At 38.1% G+C, this 18944-nt stretch overlaps 2 protein-coding genes across 3 annotated transcripts in view; one reads left to right on the forward strand and one right to left on the reverse strand.

Moving 5' to 3' along the window:
- Nucleotides 1-273: 273 nt before the first annotated feature.
- Nucleotides 274-10649, forward strand: LOC127572502 (peptidyl-prolyl cis-trans isomerase C-like). The gene is made up of 5 exons (XM_052019857.1): nt 274-422; nt 4474-4587; nt 6557-6650; nt 8333-8517; nt 9327-10649. Exons 1-5 carry the CDS (start codon nt 324-326, stop codon nt 9456-9458), a joined length of 624 nt encoding a protein of 207 aa, XP_051875817.1. The 5' UTR covers nt 274-323; the 3' UTR covers nt 9459-10649.
- Nucleotides 10650-11899: 1250 nt separating this feature from the next.
- Nucleotides 11900-18944, reverse strand: part of LOC127572503 (sorting nexin-24-like) — a 118277-nt gene continuing 111232 nt past the window's right edge. For both annotated transcript variants that reach the window (XM_052019858.1, XM_052019859.1), the window contains exons 6-7: nt 17988-18052; nt 11900-12515 (exon numbers count right to left, since the gene is read on the reverse strand). In XM_052019858.1, the coding sequence (XP_051875818.1) occupies nt 12445-12515; nt 17988-18052 (136 nt within the window). In that variant the 3' untranslated portion in view covers nt 11900-12444. The remainder of the gene's footprint in view (nt 12516-17987; nt 18053-18944) is intronic.

An 18944-nucleotide genomic window follows, 5' to 3' on the forward strand; every position in this document is an offset into this window, starting at 1 on the left:
CCGTGATATAAGAACACTCCCACACAAGATCACTGGATTCGCAAGAAGGGAAAACAGATGAAGCAGGGAAACACGTTGAACCTCCCTCTATTTGTGGTGAATGGGAAAAAACACGGATACTGGGGAAAAAATTAAATAGGTGCGGGATTTGAAGGTGGATGTTTTCCACTCATTGTGCTCGGGGTTCCCGGAAAGGGCAGGACGCCTCCTTCTCCACGTCGCTGCCGCTGTTGGCTTCTCCCGGCCGGAGGCGGAGCCACGTTGCCTGCGTGTGTTGGTCAGTGACGATGTGAGAGCCGGGCAAAAAGTTTATTGTCCACAGGATGAAATCGCAGTTGGTTTTGCTTTTCTTCGCCCTGTTTCTTCTGGATAGAAGCAGCGGCTTAACAGCGAAGAAGCGAGGTCCGAAGGTAACAGCCAAGGTGGGTGCAAACGGTGCGACTGAGCGAGGGGACAGGCACAGGCACAGGCACAGGCACAGGCACAGGCACAGGCACAGGCACAGGCACAAACGGCGCCCCTCACCCTGCCCACTGCGCTGCTGTTCAGATTGACGGCTGATCTGCCCAATGGAGCAATCGCCTTTCAAAAGTCTGTGGTATCCCCCAATCAGCATCGGCATGCCAGGGTGATTCGACATTACATCGTATAGAGAGGCACCGGTTGAGTTCGGATGGTGCTGGGATAGAGTTTAGTGGCCTCTTAAAACTGAAAGATATATCTTGTGTCTATGTGCAGTTAGAAAAAAACCGTCTGTTATTCTACGTTGTGCAACTTTTACAGACTGGACAAGTGGCATCAACACATGTTGAGCGAATTTGTGTGAACTTCAGCTGAATATGTATTATATTTCGTTAAAAAAACAGTTAAGGCTAAGTTTTAATAGGATGCCAAACCATAATTACAGCTGAGGTTAAATAGTACCTTGGTTTTAAAATTATCCTTTTTCACTACATGGCCTCACTCCACCCCATTATCTGTAATTTTCCCCAGCTCTAAAACCTTAAGGTACCTGATTTTCTTAAAGTCTGAGCTCTTCAGCTGCTCATTTGGGACCATTCCATCAGTTGCCAAAGGCCCAAGCTCTGGAATTCCATCCTTAAACCTCTATGCCTTGCTACAGTTCTTTCCTCTTTCAAGACATTACTTAAAACAAACTCGCTTGATGGTTTTGGTTATTCACCTTAAAATCTCCTGACTTGGTGTCTTGTTTTACTGGTGCTACTACAAAGTGCTTTGGGGTGATTTATTATGGTTGAGGTGCATATAAATATATTTTGTGGTTGTTGAGCAGACTTTCTGGTCTTGATAAACTAAAATAATTAGCACAACGTGTAATTTTTTTCTTTAATAAATTTCAGTAATTTAGTTTTTAGAGCTTATTTGTTATTTTGTGATTTACCTTAATAATGTACATATTTCCATAAATTGACTAAAATGTTAATTATAATGTGTGGTGACACAAGAGATTGCAGGTGCTGAAATCTGCAACAAAAAACAAACTGCTGGAGGAACTCAGCAGATCAAGCAGCATCTGTGTAGGCAAAGGGATGGTTGATGTTTCAGGTCAAGACCCTGCATCGGAACTTGTGGGAGGGATGTAGTGGGTAGTTAGGTCAGTAAATGGGGTCAGGAGTTGGGGCATGGGTCTCATTAGTTGGATGGAGCTATTGGCAATGAGAAGCAAATTGGAGGAGCAGGTTAGTGGTTGGAGGTGAAGTTTGTTGGTTGGCCCTGATGTATCAGGTGCTGTAAGTGTGTTACGTTAGACTGTGTGTTAAGATGGTGGTGAGGATCCTGGAGATGATGGGGATGGTTGAGTAGCCTAAGGGAGAGACGGTGAATAAATTACTTTGAGGGGATCGAGCTGAAGCGGGTTCCTAGTGTGGCTTGCCCAGTAAGTTCCCCTTTAAGTCACACAGAAGCAAGCTTCACAGGAACTATGGGAGCCTGTTTGTCCATGCATGGCCTGCAAATCATGTGGATTTTGTATGGATGGTTAGAAATCACAGAAATGGCAATGAGGTATACATTGCATGTTATTAGATGCCATTGCAAATGTCTGGGGTCCTCCATGCATTGGTAAATCAAATACACCTAAGGTAGAAAATGAAAGTCACAGGTTTTGTGATCTACTGTTTTGTGAGTCTGATTTTTCAGTTATGCTTACTTCCTCAGAGGAACCTGGAACATGGTTCAAAAAAGCATGTTCCAGGTTCCTATCTTTTGAATCTATATTTTGCTTCAGAGAGCAGTAACAAAGAGTTCTTTGTTTTTAGCTCTCTTTCAGACAGGAATATGCTGACTTTTTGCTACCATTGCCAGAAAATTAAATGTTCCATTAGTCTTTGATTAACAATGTCTTACTTACATTACAATTAAATATTCATTAAAATAATTAACCTTTTTTGTGTTTTATTAACATGTCAATACAGTTTGAAAATTGAATCAGAATATTCTTTTGGGAGATGTTCATCTTAAGCTATCCACTGCCTTGGCTTCACAGTTGCACAGGGTCCAATAGATTCCTTTCTATTTACTGATGGCCATTTGAAGATAGTTTATTGCAGGTTTTCAGAAGTTGGTGTTTAAAATTTCCTACAGTAAACTTGACAATAGTGGAAACTCTAGAGAAATGGTGAAACAGTTGTCTACGGTTTCTCTGGCACTCTGCCACTGTAATGGGGGAGATAGGCGTCCCATGCAAAGACATAAACCAAATTGTTCCTTTTATGTTCTGTCTCTCTTGTCCATGTCTTTGTGTATTGATGTATGTGCTTTCAGTTTTGCATTTGCTTAAAATTGGAATCTACTCATGGGTGACATGGTGGGTGAAGGAAAAGGAGCACAGTTTAACAAAATTTTGAAATTACTGCTGACACAGGAATGAAGTATGAAGCTGACGGCAATTGGGAGAAGTGATAGGAGACCCTGAGTCTGATTTAGAATGGTGCCAGTTGAATAAGTGGGGAAGGAAGGAATGATATGGTACAGGAGAGGAAGGAAAAGTGGTTTTGGAGACAGAACAGAGCAGACATCAGAAGTAATAATTTAGAGGAGTAAGTGTAGGTCTGCAGTGCAGAGTTAATTTATTAAGGGGAAGGAGAGTCACACTCAAGATTGGGAGAGCCAAAGATGTGTTTTTAAATTTTATTTTGAACAGCCAGGTGAATACTTGTTGATCCAGACGTGGGAAATAGATTGATTAAAAAAAATGGAAACAGTAAGACAAACTGAGAGAAGCAACGGAGAAGAGGTGCCAGGAAACAAGTTGCCTGTGTTTGAAGGACTCAGCGAGCAGCTGAGTCAATGGCCCAAAGCATCAGGACTAAATTAGAAATTGGACTGAAGGTAAATTTACTGGATGTAAGCAATTTACTGATAGAGCAAGGCAGAAGGTGGAGTTTAGCTTGGAGCTGTGAGAAAATATCAATATTGTTTGGGGAGGGACGCACTGGGTCTTAATCTCAGCTAGAAGCATTACTTAAAAAATATTATTGGTAGTGCTGGGTCTAAAGTGGAAGTCTGAAAAGTTTTTAAACTGTAGAGCTGGTGGTTGTAACAAAAACAAATTGTTGGCAACACTCAGCAAGTCAGGCAAGAGAAACAGAGCCACTGAAAGGGTTGTACCATGAAGGAGAGGGTGTTAGAGGAAGGTTGTCAGCAGGCTAGGGAGGATAAATTTACATAGTCACAGTTAAGTAGAATATCATTTATGATCTATTACATCTGCCTGTAACATTGTGATTTGCAAAAAAAAACGTTTTAGCTATTCAATTATTGATTCATTTGGAACTTTGATATTCCAATCTTAAATTTTTTCAAAGTTCACAAAACTGTCCAGCCTTCAAATGATTAATTGACAAACGTGTTCAGTAGGAAATTAGTAAAGCTCAACAATGGCTTAAAAGCTGACAGATCAAAAGTATGAGTATAACCCAAAGGTATTTGAAACAAGGAATTACATGGGAAGTGGACTGGGACATACTTTAATTTAACCTGTTATGTGGTCTAAAATTCCTTTGCTTTAATAGAAGGAAAATACATGACCTGCCTCCTTGCTCCCTGACCTGGTGTAATCTTTGGTAAGGTGAGATTCGGGGGTACCACTGACTCATGTTTTATTTCCAAGTGGGAGCCATTCATAAAGTGTATCCCCTGTTTTCCTGACCACTCCAGTAGAAAGAGACCATCATAGATCTCGATATATCTTTTTTGTAAAAGTCTTAGTTTCCAGTTGTTATGGATTCCTACCTACAGGTTGCTCAGAGATGAAAAATAGCCCTTTTGATACACACTTCTAATTCAAAATTTTTAAATTGATTTTAAGTAATCTGTGGTGGAGTATATAAAATTGTTTAATTTGCACTACTTTGAGCAAAACATTTCACCCAATGGAAATATCCTAATTCAGGCCATATTCATTACACTCATTTGTAAAGTAAGACTGATGAAGGATTTCTATGATTGTAGGTATTCTTCGATATTCAGGTTGGTGGTAAGGACGTGGGAAGGATTGTCATTGGTTTATTTGGTAAAGTTGTTCCAAAGACTGTGGAAAACTTTATCACTCTAGCAACAGGACAGGTAAGAGATTGCTATGTTAAGTCATGACCAACAATTTATGAAACAAATTATAATACAAGTTATTTCCTGTAATATTTGTCACTTTGCCTACTTTGTGCATTCTATTCTTTGATATTCCTCCTGTCTGTTTTGTTTTAGCCTTGGTAATATTGCGCAGTTGTGTGTATAAAATGTGATGCTTTTAAATGCCAAAATGCATTTGACTTTATCAGTGTAGGATGTGCAACCAATGAAGGCAGCTTTCATGTTGCAAAGTTTGTTGCACCACTGCTTTGTTAATAGGAAACTTCCTTCAATATGTCTTTCTGTACTGCTCTTTCATGAAAGTTGTGGTAAAATCATTGGGCCAGAGCACGTTGATGGCTAGCCAGTGGGTGAGAATCACCAGCTGGTTGCAGTATTGAAGTAAATTATTGCTTTAAACTTCTGTAATATTTTTTCATTATTTGTATGTACTGATTTTTCATGTATTTCTCATAGAACATAAAATTCCACCTGAGAACAGGCTGCTCCCATGCTTACAACAATGCACAAGGAAATACAGTGGAGTGATTGGGATGTTTATCCCTCCTGTTGTTCCTCACTCCCTCTCTGTGATAACGTACCAGGCCACCTCGCCGCTAATCCCATAATGACATAACTGAGTCTGCCGAGGAAACTGTAAGAAATTGAGAAAATCTGTCTCCTAACACTCTGATTTTAAGATGGATTAATTCTTATTTTTGTTCTTCCATTCTCTTCCACTTCATAATCTACATTAACGTAACTTCCATTATGAGGAAGTAACCTTTTGTTGTGACTTTTTGTGATCTCAGGACTTGCTAAATGATGCCCACTAATGTGCTTGAGAACTCCCCCATGTTTATTATATTCCCTTCTTCATCTCCTTTCAGCCTATCTGTCTGGGTTTGTTTTCAGAAACATACAATAAAATAACTTACTTTAACTGTTTAACTTGTAGAACTGCTAAATTTGTGTCAATTGCCAAGAAGTTTTGTTACACTTGCATTATTCATGTAATCATTTAGGACTTGGCATATATGGTAAAAATCAAATATCTGACTCCAACCTAGCTATCTCGTGGTTCATTATGTACAATTTGCAGTATTTGAAGATTTGTTTGTGACCATTTGATAAAAATATTTAATACATAAGGAAGATTAAAAGATGTTGATGAAAGGTGGACTTTGCACATTCTACCTGCTGCAGCACACCAGTTGTTTTCAGTGCAATTTAATTTTATATGGTTAAAGTTAGTAGCAGTCTGGAGATGATTGTTAATAGTGCATGATTTTGCTCTCCTTCACCCAAGTGCACTTCAAAGCACCATCCTGATTTTGAAATGTGGCACTGTTTTAACACGGAGAAATACTGTACTTAATTAGCATGCAGTAAAATCCTGCTAACAGCAAGGAGATAAATGTCTCGATGATCCGTTCTTCCCGATGTTCACTGAAGCACGTCTATTGGCCAGGTATTTGAGAGAATTCTTCTGATCATCTTGGAATTTTGCCATGAGGCATTTCATATCTACTTGAGAGGGCACATTGGACCAATCACTTAGGGAAACATAATCCAGGTGTTTTTTTTCCAAAAAGGGACATTTTCAATTTTTTTTCTAAAATGAAATCCTTGACTTCATGTTCTCTACTGGCAGGGAGAAATCTAGCTTATAATTTTGTATTTGTTCATTATATTCTCCTGATAATTGGCAACTGATTGTATTTAGCTGTATTCTTTAATTTTCAATGGAATTCTACTTCTAAGGAGAAAGTATATACAGTAAGTAGGTTTATAAAAAATAATGCTCTTTATTTTTTATTCATATTCATATATTGAAGGTTTTATTTAAGATTTCCTGTTTTGGACACTCCAAATGTTCTATTTCTCTTAAATGAATTCAGGTCACACCTGAACTTGGAGAAGTGATTACAGGACTCCATCAAATTTTCATGTATTTTTTTTGCAGAAAGGGTATGGTTATAAAGGCAGCATATTTCACCGTGTCATCAAGGATTTCCTAATACAGGGTGGAGATTTTACTTCAGGAGATGGGAATGGAGGTAATGACTCTTCAATTATTAGTAATTTACAGTAAAAGATGCAGCTAATTGTTTTCTATTTGTCACTCCTTTATCGGTAATGGTTTACTATCATGAATCTTCATGGTATGACAGCTGATTATAATTCTCTTTTTTTGATAATTTTTTTCCTTTGAATTATTCTAGAAATTCTTAGAATTAAGACGTAACAGTCTAGAAATTCTTTCTCACAAAATGGCACTATGCTGTTCAAAATATGCTTTTCCTGGAATCGAACAATATCATGCCGATTTCTGGGCCCCTTGGTGATTGGCTGGAAGTTCAACCCCTCACTTTAGCATTAGAAACGTCTCTCTGGCATAAAAGTTCCTGAGGTGATGCAATACCCATAATTCATCCCTTGAGTGATTTTCAACCTCACTGAACAACCAGCTTTTTACTAAACCTGTGCTCCTCAAACTGCATTCTTTGTGAGGGTGATCCACAGCTCTCTGTGGTCTTGCTGCTTATTCAACACATTGCTCACGTAAGACTGAGTCTTCCTTACATCTTCAACTTTTTTTTTTGCAATCAAAACTCAGTTCCCATAGGGATTTACCTGCCCACACTTCTTTTGATGCATGGCATGGAGATGGACCATAAGCAGATAAGACCACGAGGCATATGAGAGCTCAAGGCCAAGAGTTTACAGGGACCCATGCTCATAGCTAGACTTCTGAGGAGCAATATTCACACAAGCGAGGCTTCACCAAGAAATCCTTCCTGAGATCAGTGACCTTAAATACAACCTTGCACAAGGGCCTGTATTGCTTTGCCCATGAAAATCAAAGCAATGGTTACTGTGAGCTTCCTTGACTTGGGATCATTCCATTTTGTTGTCACTGATCTGTGCTAGGTCTCACAATTTGCTCCACAAGCTGCATAAGGGAGGTCATCCAAGTTCCACTTCCAAGGAAAGCAGACATCATCTAATTTTTCTTCAGCCCAGAGAAGCAGGCAGGGTGAATGTGGGGATTTTCTAATATTGTAGGCTCCCCCAAACATTGCATTCGTGCAGTACAAGGATTAACCCCGCATGATTGCAAAAACCTCTCTGGCAATCTCTTGCTTGGATCACCAGCTTGGCTCCTGCAACAAAGAACGTGTATCCTGCAAGGGGTGCTATTCTCCACCAGCCTATCCAGGTTCCTCTGGGAACACTTCCCGTCATTGCAGCATCCATTGTTAAAGCAGTATCACTTTCCAGCAATTGGAAGAGCACTGCTGGTTATATCCTTTTGAAGGCTGGCAGTCAAGGTTATAGTTGTGAGAATGAAGTCTTAACAGCGATGAAATCTTGCAAGAATTGAATACCACAGTATGTGCTCAAAATGACACTGTACAGCATTACATGCAGTACTTCTTCAAGAATTTCACAATTAAAAATTGTACCTTTTTATGACTTTAAGAACAGCATTTGAGTGACACTAGGGTAAAAAGCAGTTTTTCTAGGCTACATGGATCATTTATTTTTGTTCATTTGTCCTCATCTTTTTCACCTGCTGTATCTGCTTAACATTTTGTTTGAATTATAATGTGATATTCTATGAATATAGCACTTATAGTCAAAGATATCTAGATAGCTATTTCTATATCTGCAATGAAACACAGACATATTAATGTACATTAGGCCATGCACTACACCCATCTCTTTCATGTTCCAGGAATGAGCATTTATGGAAAGGTGTTTCCAGACGAGAACTTCAAGTTGAAACACTATGGAATTGGATGGGTCAGCATGGCTAATTCAGGACCCGATACGAATGGCTCCCAATTTTTTATTTCATTAACAAAACCAAAGTGGCTAGATGGAAAGCATGTGGTGTTTGGCAAAGTTATTGCTGGAATGGTAACAGTTTCCCTTTTGATTATATAGTTCTCTATAGAATTGTTTCCTGTTAATCTTTTGTTAGTAACTGATTATTTCTGTAAATATCACTGTAGAGAAATTGAATTAGGTAGAAATTATTGGACAGTGTAGACTTTTCATAGAATTGTTATAGCACAGATGATCGTTCAGCCCATCAAACCAATGGTAGCTACTGAAGAGCAATTTATTCGGTTCTGTTCCCCCACTTCCCCTGTAGCTCTGCAAATTTTTACTTCGTGTTATTTGATTCTCTTTTGAAAGCCTTAATTAACTTTGATCTTGTTTACAAGGTGTTTCTGATTCAGTGAACCACTGGTAGATTTTGGCAAATCCCTAAGGACCTAATTGAATGAAATAATCCTGTTTTCATAATCAATCAAATTAGTAGAAATAATCACCATGCCAAAGAATAGTCAGTTTCTGAGAATATGGTGCTGACGTAAACTGAGTTTTTTTAAATTTTAAAAAAAATCTTAAGCTAGGTGACCTTTTTTTAAACAAAGAACACTTGAGTTGCTCCATACAATAGTCTGACCATAGATAATATATTTATAAGAACTGTTGTGCTTATTAAGTGCATGCTACCTTTAATACAAGTCCCTGATACACAGTACATTCATTACTTTTCATAAGATTGCAAAAGTGACCTCTAGCTGAACTTTGCTGGTGATCAGCAAATGATTTATAGCTGTTGCATATAGAATTTTGGCAGTAAACCCAACTGTTGAAATGTAAATTTAATAAATCTCCCAGACTATTACTAACACTTGTTCTTATTATGTTTCTAGCTTGTGGTGCATACAATAGAACTCCAGGACACAAACAGCAACAATCGACCTCTCCAAGATTGTGTGATAGTAAATAGTGGAAAGATAGATGTCAAAGAACCTTTTGTGGTTGAAGTGAATGATGACGAGTAACAAGAAAGCACATGGTATCTCTTAGAAATAACACATGATGAGCAAAAATGACACTTCTGCTTCCATTGATCAAATTTATTATTGTGATACATCAAAACATTCATTCCCTCTTTATATCTGATTTTTTTTTAGCTAAAGGTGGTATGGTACAGTTAGGTTATTGCTCAAAAACTTAATGGTGCATGATTATATTTTGATAAGTAACCTACCTGAATGTGGAGCTGGGAGAGTCTTAAATGCTTCTTCAACTGCACTTAAAGGAATCGGTTGTTTCTACTGTCTTCGTTGACACACCAAATTAACATTGTTCTCTGGGCTTGATCCACTCAACCAAGGGCTGATGTGGCACCAGTTAATGCCTAGTCATCAATGTCCTGTTTGCTGGTGGGATGTCCTCATCAGCTGGCTCCAACAGGAGCAGAGTCTTGAGTGCCACCATTCAGATACATTCAGGGAAGGGTAAAATGGGTTTCTCAAATTTCTGGACCATGTTCGTAGTAAATCGATAAAGGAGGAACAAACAATTTGGTGGAGGAACTCAGTGGGTCGAGCAGCATCTGGGGGTGGGGGAAGGAATTGTCGCTGTTTTGGGTCGAAACTCTGCATCAGGACTGAGTCGACAATTCCTTTCCCCCCATAGATGCTGCTCGACCTGCTGAGTTCCTCCAGCACACTTTTTTTGTTGCTCCAGATTCCAGCATCTGCAGTCTCTTGCCTCAAATAAAGGGGGAATTATTCTCTGCTTTTTAAACCTCTGTACAATGTTCTTTGCGTCATTGTGGTTAACCTTTTTGAAGCTTCACAAAAATGTCTGCTTCTTTCAAATATTGTTTATTTATAAACAGATCTATCGTTATTGGAAAATGTTCTCAGCTAAATGTTGAAATTGAAGTAATTGCAGAAGTGTTTTAACAGTTGGATTTAAGATTAACAGTAGAATGCAAACATACCAAAAAATCATATTGAACATTCATCATCAATAAAGTTATGATCTATTACATGCATATAATAATGTAATGTTCGACAAGTATAGTTATGTATTCTGTCTTTAGCTTGCTGTGAATTTATCTGGTGAAATTAGATTTAATTTTTTTATATGGTCCATGTTTACTGTGGTTATTCCTGACAACCATGGTGTTCTTGAGGTAAGCATTTGTAATTCCAACCATTTAAGATTGCAGAGAAAACAAACCCTAGAGCAAACCATTATGCCTATTAAATATTTATGTTTTACCACTGTGCCTTTCATAGATTATGTAGCTTATGGCATCACAGAATGACCACACAGAACAAGGGACCAAAATCTTGAGCTAGGTTATTCAGGAAGCACTTTTTTTTCCATACAATAGGAAGAAGTGACTTCAGTCCTTGCTGACCACAGGGAGTTAAACTTTACAGCACTGGAAAAGGAATGAACAAATCATGTTGAGTGATTAACTCTTACTTTTTTCACTGGTGCAGGCAAACACACAAAATTTGTGCTATTATCATTTCAATGTGGCACTGTTTATTGTCTTAACACATCAGCAGTGGACACAGCAATTTGAATGTCAGACAGCAATTTGTGCTAGTTTCTCTTAAAGGGGAGGACACAGTAGGTTGGATAAACTATTTTGGTGATGACTCCAACTTGGTAGAAGGCACGGCAATAATATAACAGGCTCCATAGTGTTTAGGTACTGCAATGAAGGCCTTAGTGGGGGAAGGTTGCAAGAAGGCTAGATGGCTTCCTTCCACAGTGGGGCAAAAGGCTCTTTGGGCACACTTTTAAGTTGGGGGGGGGGGGGGTGCAGAAAACAGCTTGGAGATGAATGCTGGCAATTGTCTCTTTTATAAAGAGCTTTTAATAAAAATATAGCAGGGCCTCTTTTAAATAATTCATCTACAGCAATCAGAATTTATTGGGATGCCATTTTATTGCTTGAATTAGGATTCTTAACCCCTACTAGTCTCACCAGTTGTGGAATTGTATAGGTTCATCTTGAAACTCCATCAGTGAGTGGAATCAAGCTATTTGCTCATGGGCCATTTAGTTGCCAATGTTGAAGTAAAGAAAATTTGAAAAAGACAGAAGGTTGGAATTGGGAATAATGAAGAGATCTGAGAGTTGTAGACTTGGAGAGATAGGGAGTGGCAAGCCCATGGATAGTTTTGAATACAAGGATGAGAATGTTAAATTATATCCTTAGAATTTTCCATTAGATCATTGAAATTTAAAGGTACAGGGGCAAATTGTATTGATTCTGACAAGCCATTGAGAACATATACATTTTAAAATAAGGAAGGAAGTAGCTGAGTGGAAACTTAAAACAATGAACTTAAGTCTCTAGTGCTGATTCACAGGCCCTTGACCAAACTTAACAAAAAGTGATCAAAGTTCACACTCAAAATGAATCAATGGAACACAAATCATTCATATTGTTCAGTTGTGTTTAAATTTATTACATAAAACAAGTGATTCTAATAAAGAAGTGTTTTACCAATTCAATGTTCAATAAGATTATGACAGTAAAAAGGACAGTAATGTGATTTAGTGATAAATATTTTTTCATTCTACATAATTAAATGCAACAAACATTCTTACATTGTCCAACTTCAACTGTTGCTATATTGATTAGAGTTTTTATTTCAAACTGGAAAATACATCTAAGCCATAAAACAGAAATATTCTCTACTTAATAATGAACTAATACATTTGACTTTAAAATTACACAAAAATATTTCCATAGTATTCATTAGTTCCATACTCATGATTTATGCTGAAATATCACATTCATTGATAAGCATTTACATGGAAGTCTGCTTTATATATAGACATTAATTAAATGAATAATGTAAAAGTTAAAATTAAATGGTATAATAACCTTAAAATGTGCATCCTGTCAAGGAAGAACGTTGAGAACCAACAGTTTCTTATAAAAACATGTACACCTCCAATAACTGTTGGCACTGGATCTCCAGAGATGCCTTTTGTGTAGAATCCACTCTACCTTATTTGAAGGTATGGGTAGTACGTACCATGTAGAACACCTTCAATCACTACGTTTGGGAAGTCATCTAAGAGATCACAAAAAAAGATCAGGTTTATAGTCTTCAATTACCATCATATCAGTAAGAACAAAGCAATGCTTGAGTTGCACTTTCACTAAGATCGGTGAGGTTGGGACCAAAGCTCCTGACAATAACGCGAGTAATTGACAAATCAGAGTACTAAGCCATACTGTCGAAGTACAAGTCTGAGCTATGGTATCCTAAATTAAAACTTCAGTTATAGTTACAGGTCCAAGTACCTGAAAATCATCCTCAGTGTATTATAGTGACATTAGTAGGGCTAAGTGCATTATAGTGACTGAAATCAATGGAACTGAATTCGAAAGGAGGATAGATTGTGCAGTTGCTACTAAATGCTCTGCTCGGTTCTACCAACCAGGAATGAACTTTTATACACCTGGAAATAATCCTTCACTCTTAATAAGACAATGCAGACTGACTTTTGGGACCTCATTTATTATTATGCTTATAGAGCCATTCCTCATCTTCAGACATTTAATGGAAGAGACCGAGATGGCTTTGAAGGATGAGTTCAAGTTGCTTTGGGTTGAGAAGGAGAACTTTGGACTAGTTTGTCTTAGTGCAAGGGGTTAAGAGTATTAACAGCAATCAGAATGACAACGGTAGGTACACAAATGCTGCCGTCTTAGAGGACAGCAGATTAGTGCCTGATGGAGTCACAGTTGCTGTCGCTGTCCTGGGACAGTGTCTCATCAAATCCAGCCACTATTTTGGAGGTCAGAATGTTGGAATGCTGCGTCGCTCAGTAAGCCTCTTTCTCCCTTAAAACAATGAAAGCAACAGCTTAGTGATAGCAGCAATATGAGCTTGCAACATAGCAAATCCTGAAACACACTCTGCTGAATACTGCAGGGCTCCTTCAGAGATCCAAGCTTCCACTGTAGCAGTCAGATGATGGATGGTTTCTGTTTGTGTTCCAGTAAAAACTGAGACTTTAGTCAGCAGAGGGTATATTATGGTGTGCTCATGCAACTCCCCCGACTAAAATGCTTTCAGTTTAAGATTGGCTTTAATGGGCACCAGCTGCAAACACAATGGAGTCTTGGTGATAAGAATATGCCCATGAAGTGTTGTAAGTGCTGGTCACATCCCATTATAGTAAGCAGGTAGCACACATTTCATGAACTGCCTGTACTGAAAGAACAGGTGTAAATTAATTGTTCTTTGCTCTTCTTGCATCCATTTAGAGAATTATCCACTTTGGCATCCATAATATTTTTACAATAGCTTTTAAGAAAAGGATGAGGAGGTTTAACAAATCCGTACTTTGAGAAGTCTTAATTTAAAAGAATGCTTGGCAGGGAGCAATACTTTCCATTTAGAAAACTGCTTCTGAAGAAGAAGCTTCATTTGTTTTTGATAATATCTATGTATTGGAGTAGTTTTCATTCTTATTCATGTTCAGTTTAAACAACAAAATTTGTATTTCCGGCTTAGGATAGAGAATCCTACCATTCAGGCAGTGAGCTCCAGACCTTTATTCTCCTCTGTGTGATATTTATTTTTCCTCATCGCCCTCAAATCCTTCGACTAATTACTTTAGATCTAGGCCCGCTGGTTTTTGACACCTGAGCTAAGGGAATTATTGTGGAATCTATTAATTCCATGCATGTCCCTCATAATTTTATAGAGCTTAATTAGGTGTCCCCTCAGCATCCTCTATTTCAAAGAAAACAACCCTAATTTATCTAACTTTTCCTGGCCCTGTAACATCCTTGCAAGTCTATTCCAAATTCACAATAAGCGGTAGCCAGGTGAGCATTATATAAACTAGACTTGGGGGGGGTGGGGTGGTGGAAGAGAGAGAGAGAGAGGAGAGAGAGAGGGAGGAAATAATACTTTAATAAACAGAATGAAATAAATTATTATTATCAATGAAGGAAAACAATGGGTAAAAATTCAAAAATATTTAAAAACATTTCTTCAGAAATAAAAAGTTGTTAAGTGTACTTACTATAAGACCATAAGATCTAGGGCAGGTTTAGGTCATTTGGTCCATTGAATCTGCTCTGCCATTCAATCATGTCTGATTTTTTTTCAACCCCATTCTCCCACCTTCTCCCTGTAAACCTTAACCCCCTTACCAATCAAGAACCAAATGCCCTAAATACACCCAATGACTTGGCCTCCATAGCCCTCTGTGGCAACAAATTCCACTGATCCACCATCCTCTAGCTGAAGAAATTCCTCCTCATTTCAGTTTTAAAGGGATGTCCTTTAATTCTGAGGCTGTGCCCTCGAAACCTAGACTCTCATACTATAATGGAAACATCCTCTCCACGTCCACTCAGTATCCGGTAGGTTTCAGTGAGAATCCTCCCCCCATCCTTCTGAACTCCATCCAGTACAGGCCCACAGACATCACATCAAATGCTCCTCATACTGTCAGACCTTTCATTCCTGGGATCATTCTTGTGAACCTCCTCTGGACCTTCTCTAGGGTCAGCGCATCTTTCCTTAGACACTGGGCTCAAAATTGCTCACAATATTTCAAATGCAGTCTGACCAATGCCTTATAAAGCCTTGCTTTTATGTCCTAGTCCTCTCAAAATGAATGCCAACATTTCATTTGCCTTCTTTACTGCCAAATCAAGTTAACCGTAAGGGAATCCTGAACTGGGACTCCCAAGTCCCTTGGCACCTCCGATTTAACTGTCTCCCCATTGAGAAAATAGTTTACACCTTTATTCTTCCTACCAAAGTGCACAACCCCACACTTCCCTACACTGTATTCCATCTGCCACTTCTTTTCCCTGCCTCTGTGACACTACCTGTCCTTCACCTATCTTGGTATTGTCTGCAAACCTGGCCATAATGTCATCAGATCATGAATGTATAAAGTGAAAAGTTGCGGTCCGAACACTGACCCCTGCAGAACTCCAATCGTCACTGGCAGCCATCCTGAGAAGGAGTCCTGGATCCCCACTGTCTGACTTCTGCCAGTCAGCCAATCTTCTATACATGCTAGTACCTTGCCCCTTGTTTAACAGCCTCATGTGCAGCACCTTGTCAAATGCCTTCTGAAAATCCAAGTAAATAACATTCACTGACTCTCTTTTGTCTAACCTGCTTGTTACCTCTTCAAAGAATTCTAAATGAACAAAGAATTCTAATGGATTCTTTACTTCATTAGGGATTAATGACTGGAGTCATATTTTTACTAAATTGTACCATATATATTAGTGAGAAAATGGCTATAAGCAAGTGGAAGATATGAAGCCACGGTTTACAAGAATAAGCCTATTAAGCTTCATTGAGAAATGCCATCTTTGCTAAGAGCTGATATGATAACGATTTACAATACTGACAATAGCAGATGGAAGTTAAGTTGAATTTAGTAATTAAGTGGGCAATAAAGTTAATGATTGAGGTGGGCAAGAGAAAAACACATGATAATGATCAATGTTACTGGCAAACAGCCGGCACAAGGCACAATTGGGGTGAGTGGTTTTTTTCAAACTGCTGAAATAGAAAAATATAAAGACTGCGTGGGAGGTCCAAATCCATATCAGGTTCAGCTTGATATGAATGCAACCTATGAGCTAAAACCTCTGAATCTGCTGCAGATTGAGAGGCTCAAGGCTACTGGGCTAAATCCTAGTAGGATGTAGTATGGGGGATGGGGGAGAGGTGAGGAAACAAGCATTTGTCCAGTGGTGAGTCAGCATTTTTGTGGAGGTAATACGAGTCATGGGCTTTAAAGGTGGATGATTAGACCACTCACAATTACAAATGGGCAGAGCATGTGCCATGTGCAATCTACCTATATGTACGTCAAAACTTAACCTATGGTCAAAAGTAGCTGCTTCATTGTTCACATATTTCCTGCTGTATGAATGTCTAACAACAGCTCAGGTTATTCCCATCCCTTGATTTTTCTCTACCAACTGGTCATCTAAATTACAGGTGGGGAGTTGCTCCTGAAAATGGCCCCAGTAGACCAAGTCTTTATAACTGCGCTGATATAGTAGTTGGACGTATGTAACATCAAATAAAAAAAGGTAAAAGTTTCTGGAGAGACCTTACTTACATTTAGTCATGCAGTATCATTAGTTGCAATTATCACTAGTTTCAGCACCACAATGACATTTTGTTTTGCAATCTCTATCTGTGACTAAGTTTTTATACAGTACTTCAAAAATAACATATGCATTTTCATAAAATTATTAAAACACCACCAGGATTTAGATTAGTACTATGTCCTTCAATATGGAGGATAATATTAATCAGATGAATTACTTTGAGATCAATGTTCGTAAGAGGCTAAGAGAGCTCATAACTAATGACAGGGAACCAATGACGCCGGATGGTGCAACTTAATTTTAGGTGCTAAAAATACAGTGGGATATAATCACACTGACAAAATGTAACAAAACTGGAAACATGCTGATATGGCACTCCTTTCAAAAAAGGTAACGAGTAAACCAGCAGTCTCCAGATCAATCTATATTGCATTAGCAATTTACAAATAGTGAATCAGAAGTACATATGAGATTCACCCCTCGAAAATATTTACTGAAATTGAGATTTATAGGAAATTAACCTGTATTAATTTTCAAAACAGGGTATGTTGGGCAGATTTACGAATGGTTTCAATTGCTACAAACTATCAGGGAATGCATCTGTTTTTTTGTGACAAGGACTATATTTCCAGGAATGAATGCATTGAATGGCTTACTTTCAGCAGCAACATCAGCTTGGAGGTTTTGCAAACAAAATTGGGAGAAGAACTAGAGTAAAAGGTTTGACTTAAGTTAAAAAAAAATTACATAAGGATTTCCATAATTGAGATCTCACCTCAGTGCACCACCACTAGTAAGGTTTGTGGTCTTACAATCAATAATAAAAAAAATTAAGTTGGTTAACTTTCCAGTCAAAACGACATAAAGTTGCAGATCAAGAAACTTCATTAGGGTTTCTTCCCCAAATTCAAAGATAGCTGCAGAGAATGATCTGATTTATGAATAGAAATCAATTACAAAAAAGGGGAGAAATAATGTTGCTCCCCAGAAAAATGGGGGAATTCGTGTTGACCAACAGGTAAAATTTAAATTTCTTAAAGGAATGCAATTGTGGTAATGTCCTTATACCTAGCAGAATGATGTTAACTCTTTGTTAGTAGGTAGATCTTAAGGTAATGAAATTTGTTTCTTCCTCCTCGGGCAGTGGTAAAAAAATGTTTCAGCAACAGGATTGTATGAAAATGCTAAATCAAACTTGCATTATTTCACTTCTCAGAACTGATGAGGCCAGGAATTTCTTCAGAACTTCACTGCACCTTCTAGGCCAGGTATCCTTGCTCAACAGCATGGTGGAGCGGAAGAATATCAAAATAATGCTTCTTACCAATCCTAATCTAGTGGGTTGAGGCTAGACTTCAGTTTCATTTTCACACAATGTTACAAGGTTAACAGCTGAAACAGTAAAGAGCTGTTAACAGATGACAGGCTTGATTACCGGTGGCTGTGGGCAAGATGTATGGATCCCTCAGGAAAAGCAGCACTGGCTGGTGGGATAGTTTGCTGGAAAGGTCAAGGACAAGAATATCAGTATCCTGGAACTGCAAACATCAAGTAGTGTACAACATATACCAAATTGTTTTCAAACCACAATATAATGAACTGTGAAAGAATAAAAAGCAGTCAGGAACAGATCATTACATTTCACTACGGTCTCTAAAAATGTAATTTGGTGAACATGTTCATCTTATAGTATGAAGTGTAAATAACGTTATTCTGCCATATCACGATGGACATTGTTTTTATAGGAATTAACAAACACCGAATCAAGTGGCTTTTTAACATTAATTTAACAATCAACATGTTTCTTAAATAAATAACATCTGCAAAATATTATCCATAAGCATTCAATTAGACCAAGCTGAGAAATTCATCTCTGGTTGCCAGTGCTAAAAGCATGCCAGAATTTTGTCAACTGATTGTAATCATCTTTGAATAATTAACTGCATAGAATGGATGAGGTCAGTACAAATAGTGGTGGATTTTCTTGCACTCATTTACCACTGGAGCCAGAGACAAATTCCCATTCATCGTCATCCACCCCTTCCTACCCCTGCTGACCCTCTGACTGTTTATTCAATGGATATTTATTGACACTTCATCTTGGAACCTGATAAGATGACTGGATGTCACTAACTGATTCTAACTGAACAAGGAATTTGTCATTAGAATAATTCTCAGGTTTATAATGAAAATAAAATATATGTATTTTTCAAATAGATTTGTGTATGTCAAAAATGACAGGCTTGTTTTCAAAAAGGTAACTCTAATATATATGAAATAGTATGCAAAGTGAATCCAGAATATTACCTCAAAGTAAATATAGCCAATGGGATCAAAGAGCACACATGAGGAGTAAACCTTAAAAAAAATGGCAAAATGTCTCCAATAAAGG

This window comes from Pristis pectinata, chromosome 7 (assembly GCF_009764475.1).
Source record: "Pristis pectinata isolate sPriPec2 chromosome 7, sPriPec2.1.pri, whole genome shotgun sequence".
In the NCBI taxonomy this organism is placed as follows: domain Eukaryota; kingdom Metazoa; phylum Chordata; class Chondrichthyes; order Rhinopristiformes; family Pristidae; genus Pristis; species Pristis pectinata.

Excerpts from the sequence above, each read along its gene's own strand:
- LOC127572502 (XM_052019857.1), top strand. The coding sequence starts at position 324 with ATGAAATCGCAGTTGGTTTTGCTTTTCTTCGCCCTGTTTCTTCTGGAT. Across the intron at positions 4,588-6,556 it reads TCACTCTAGCAACAGGACAG|AAAGGGTATGGTTATAAAGG; the intron begins GTAAGAGATTGC and ends TTTTTTTTGCAG. Across the intron at positions 6,651-8,332 it reads TTCAGGAGATGGGAATGGAG|GAATGAGCATTTATGGAAAG; the intron begins GTAATGACTCTT and ends TTCATGTTCCAG.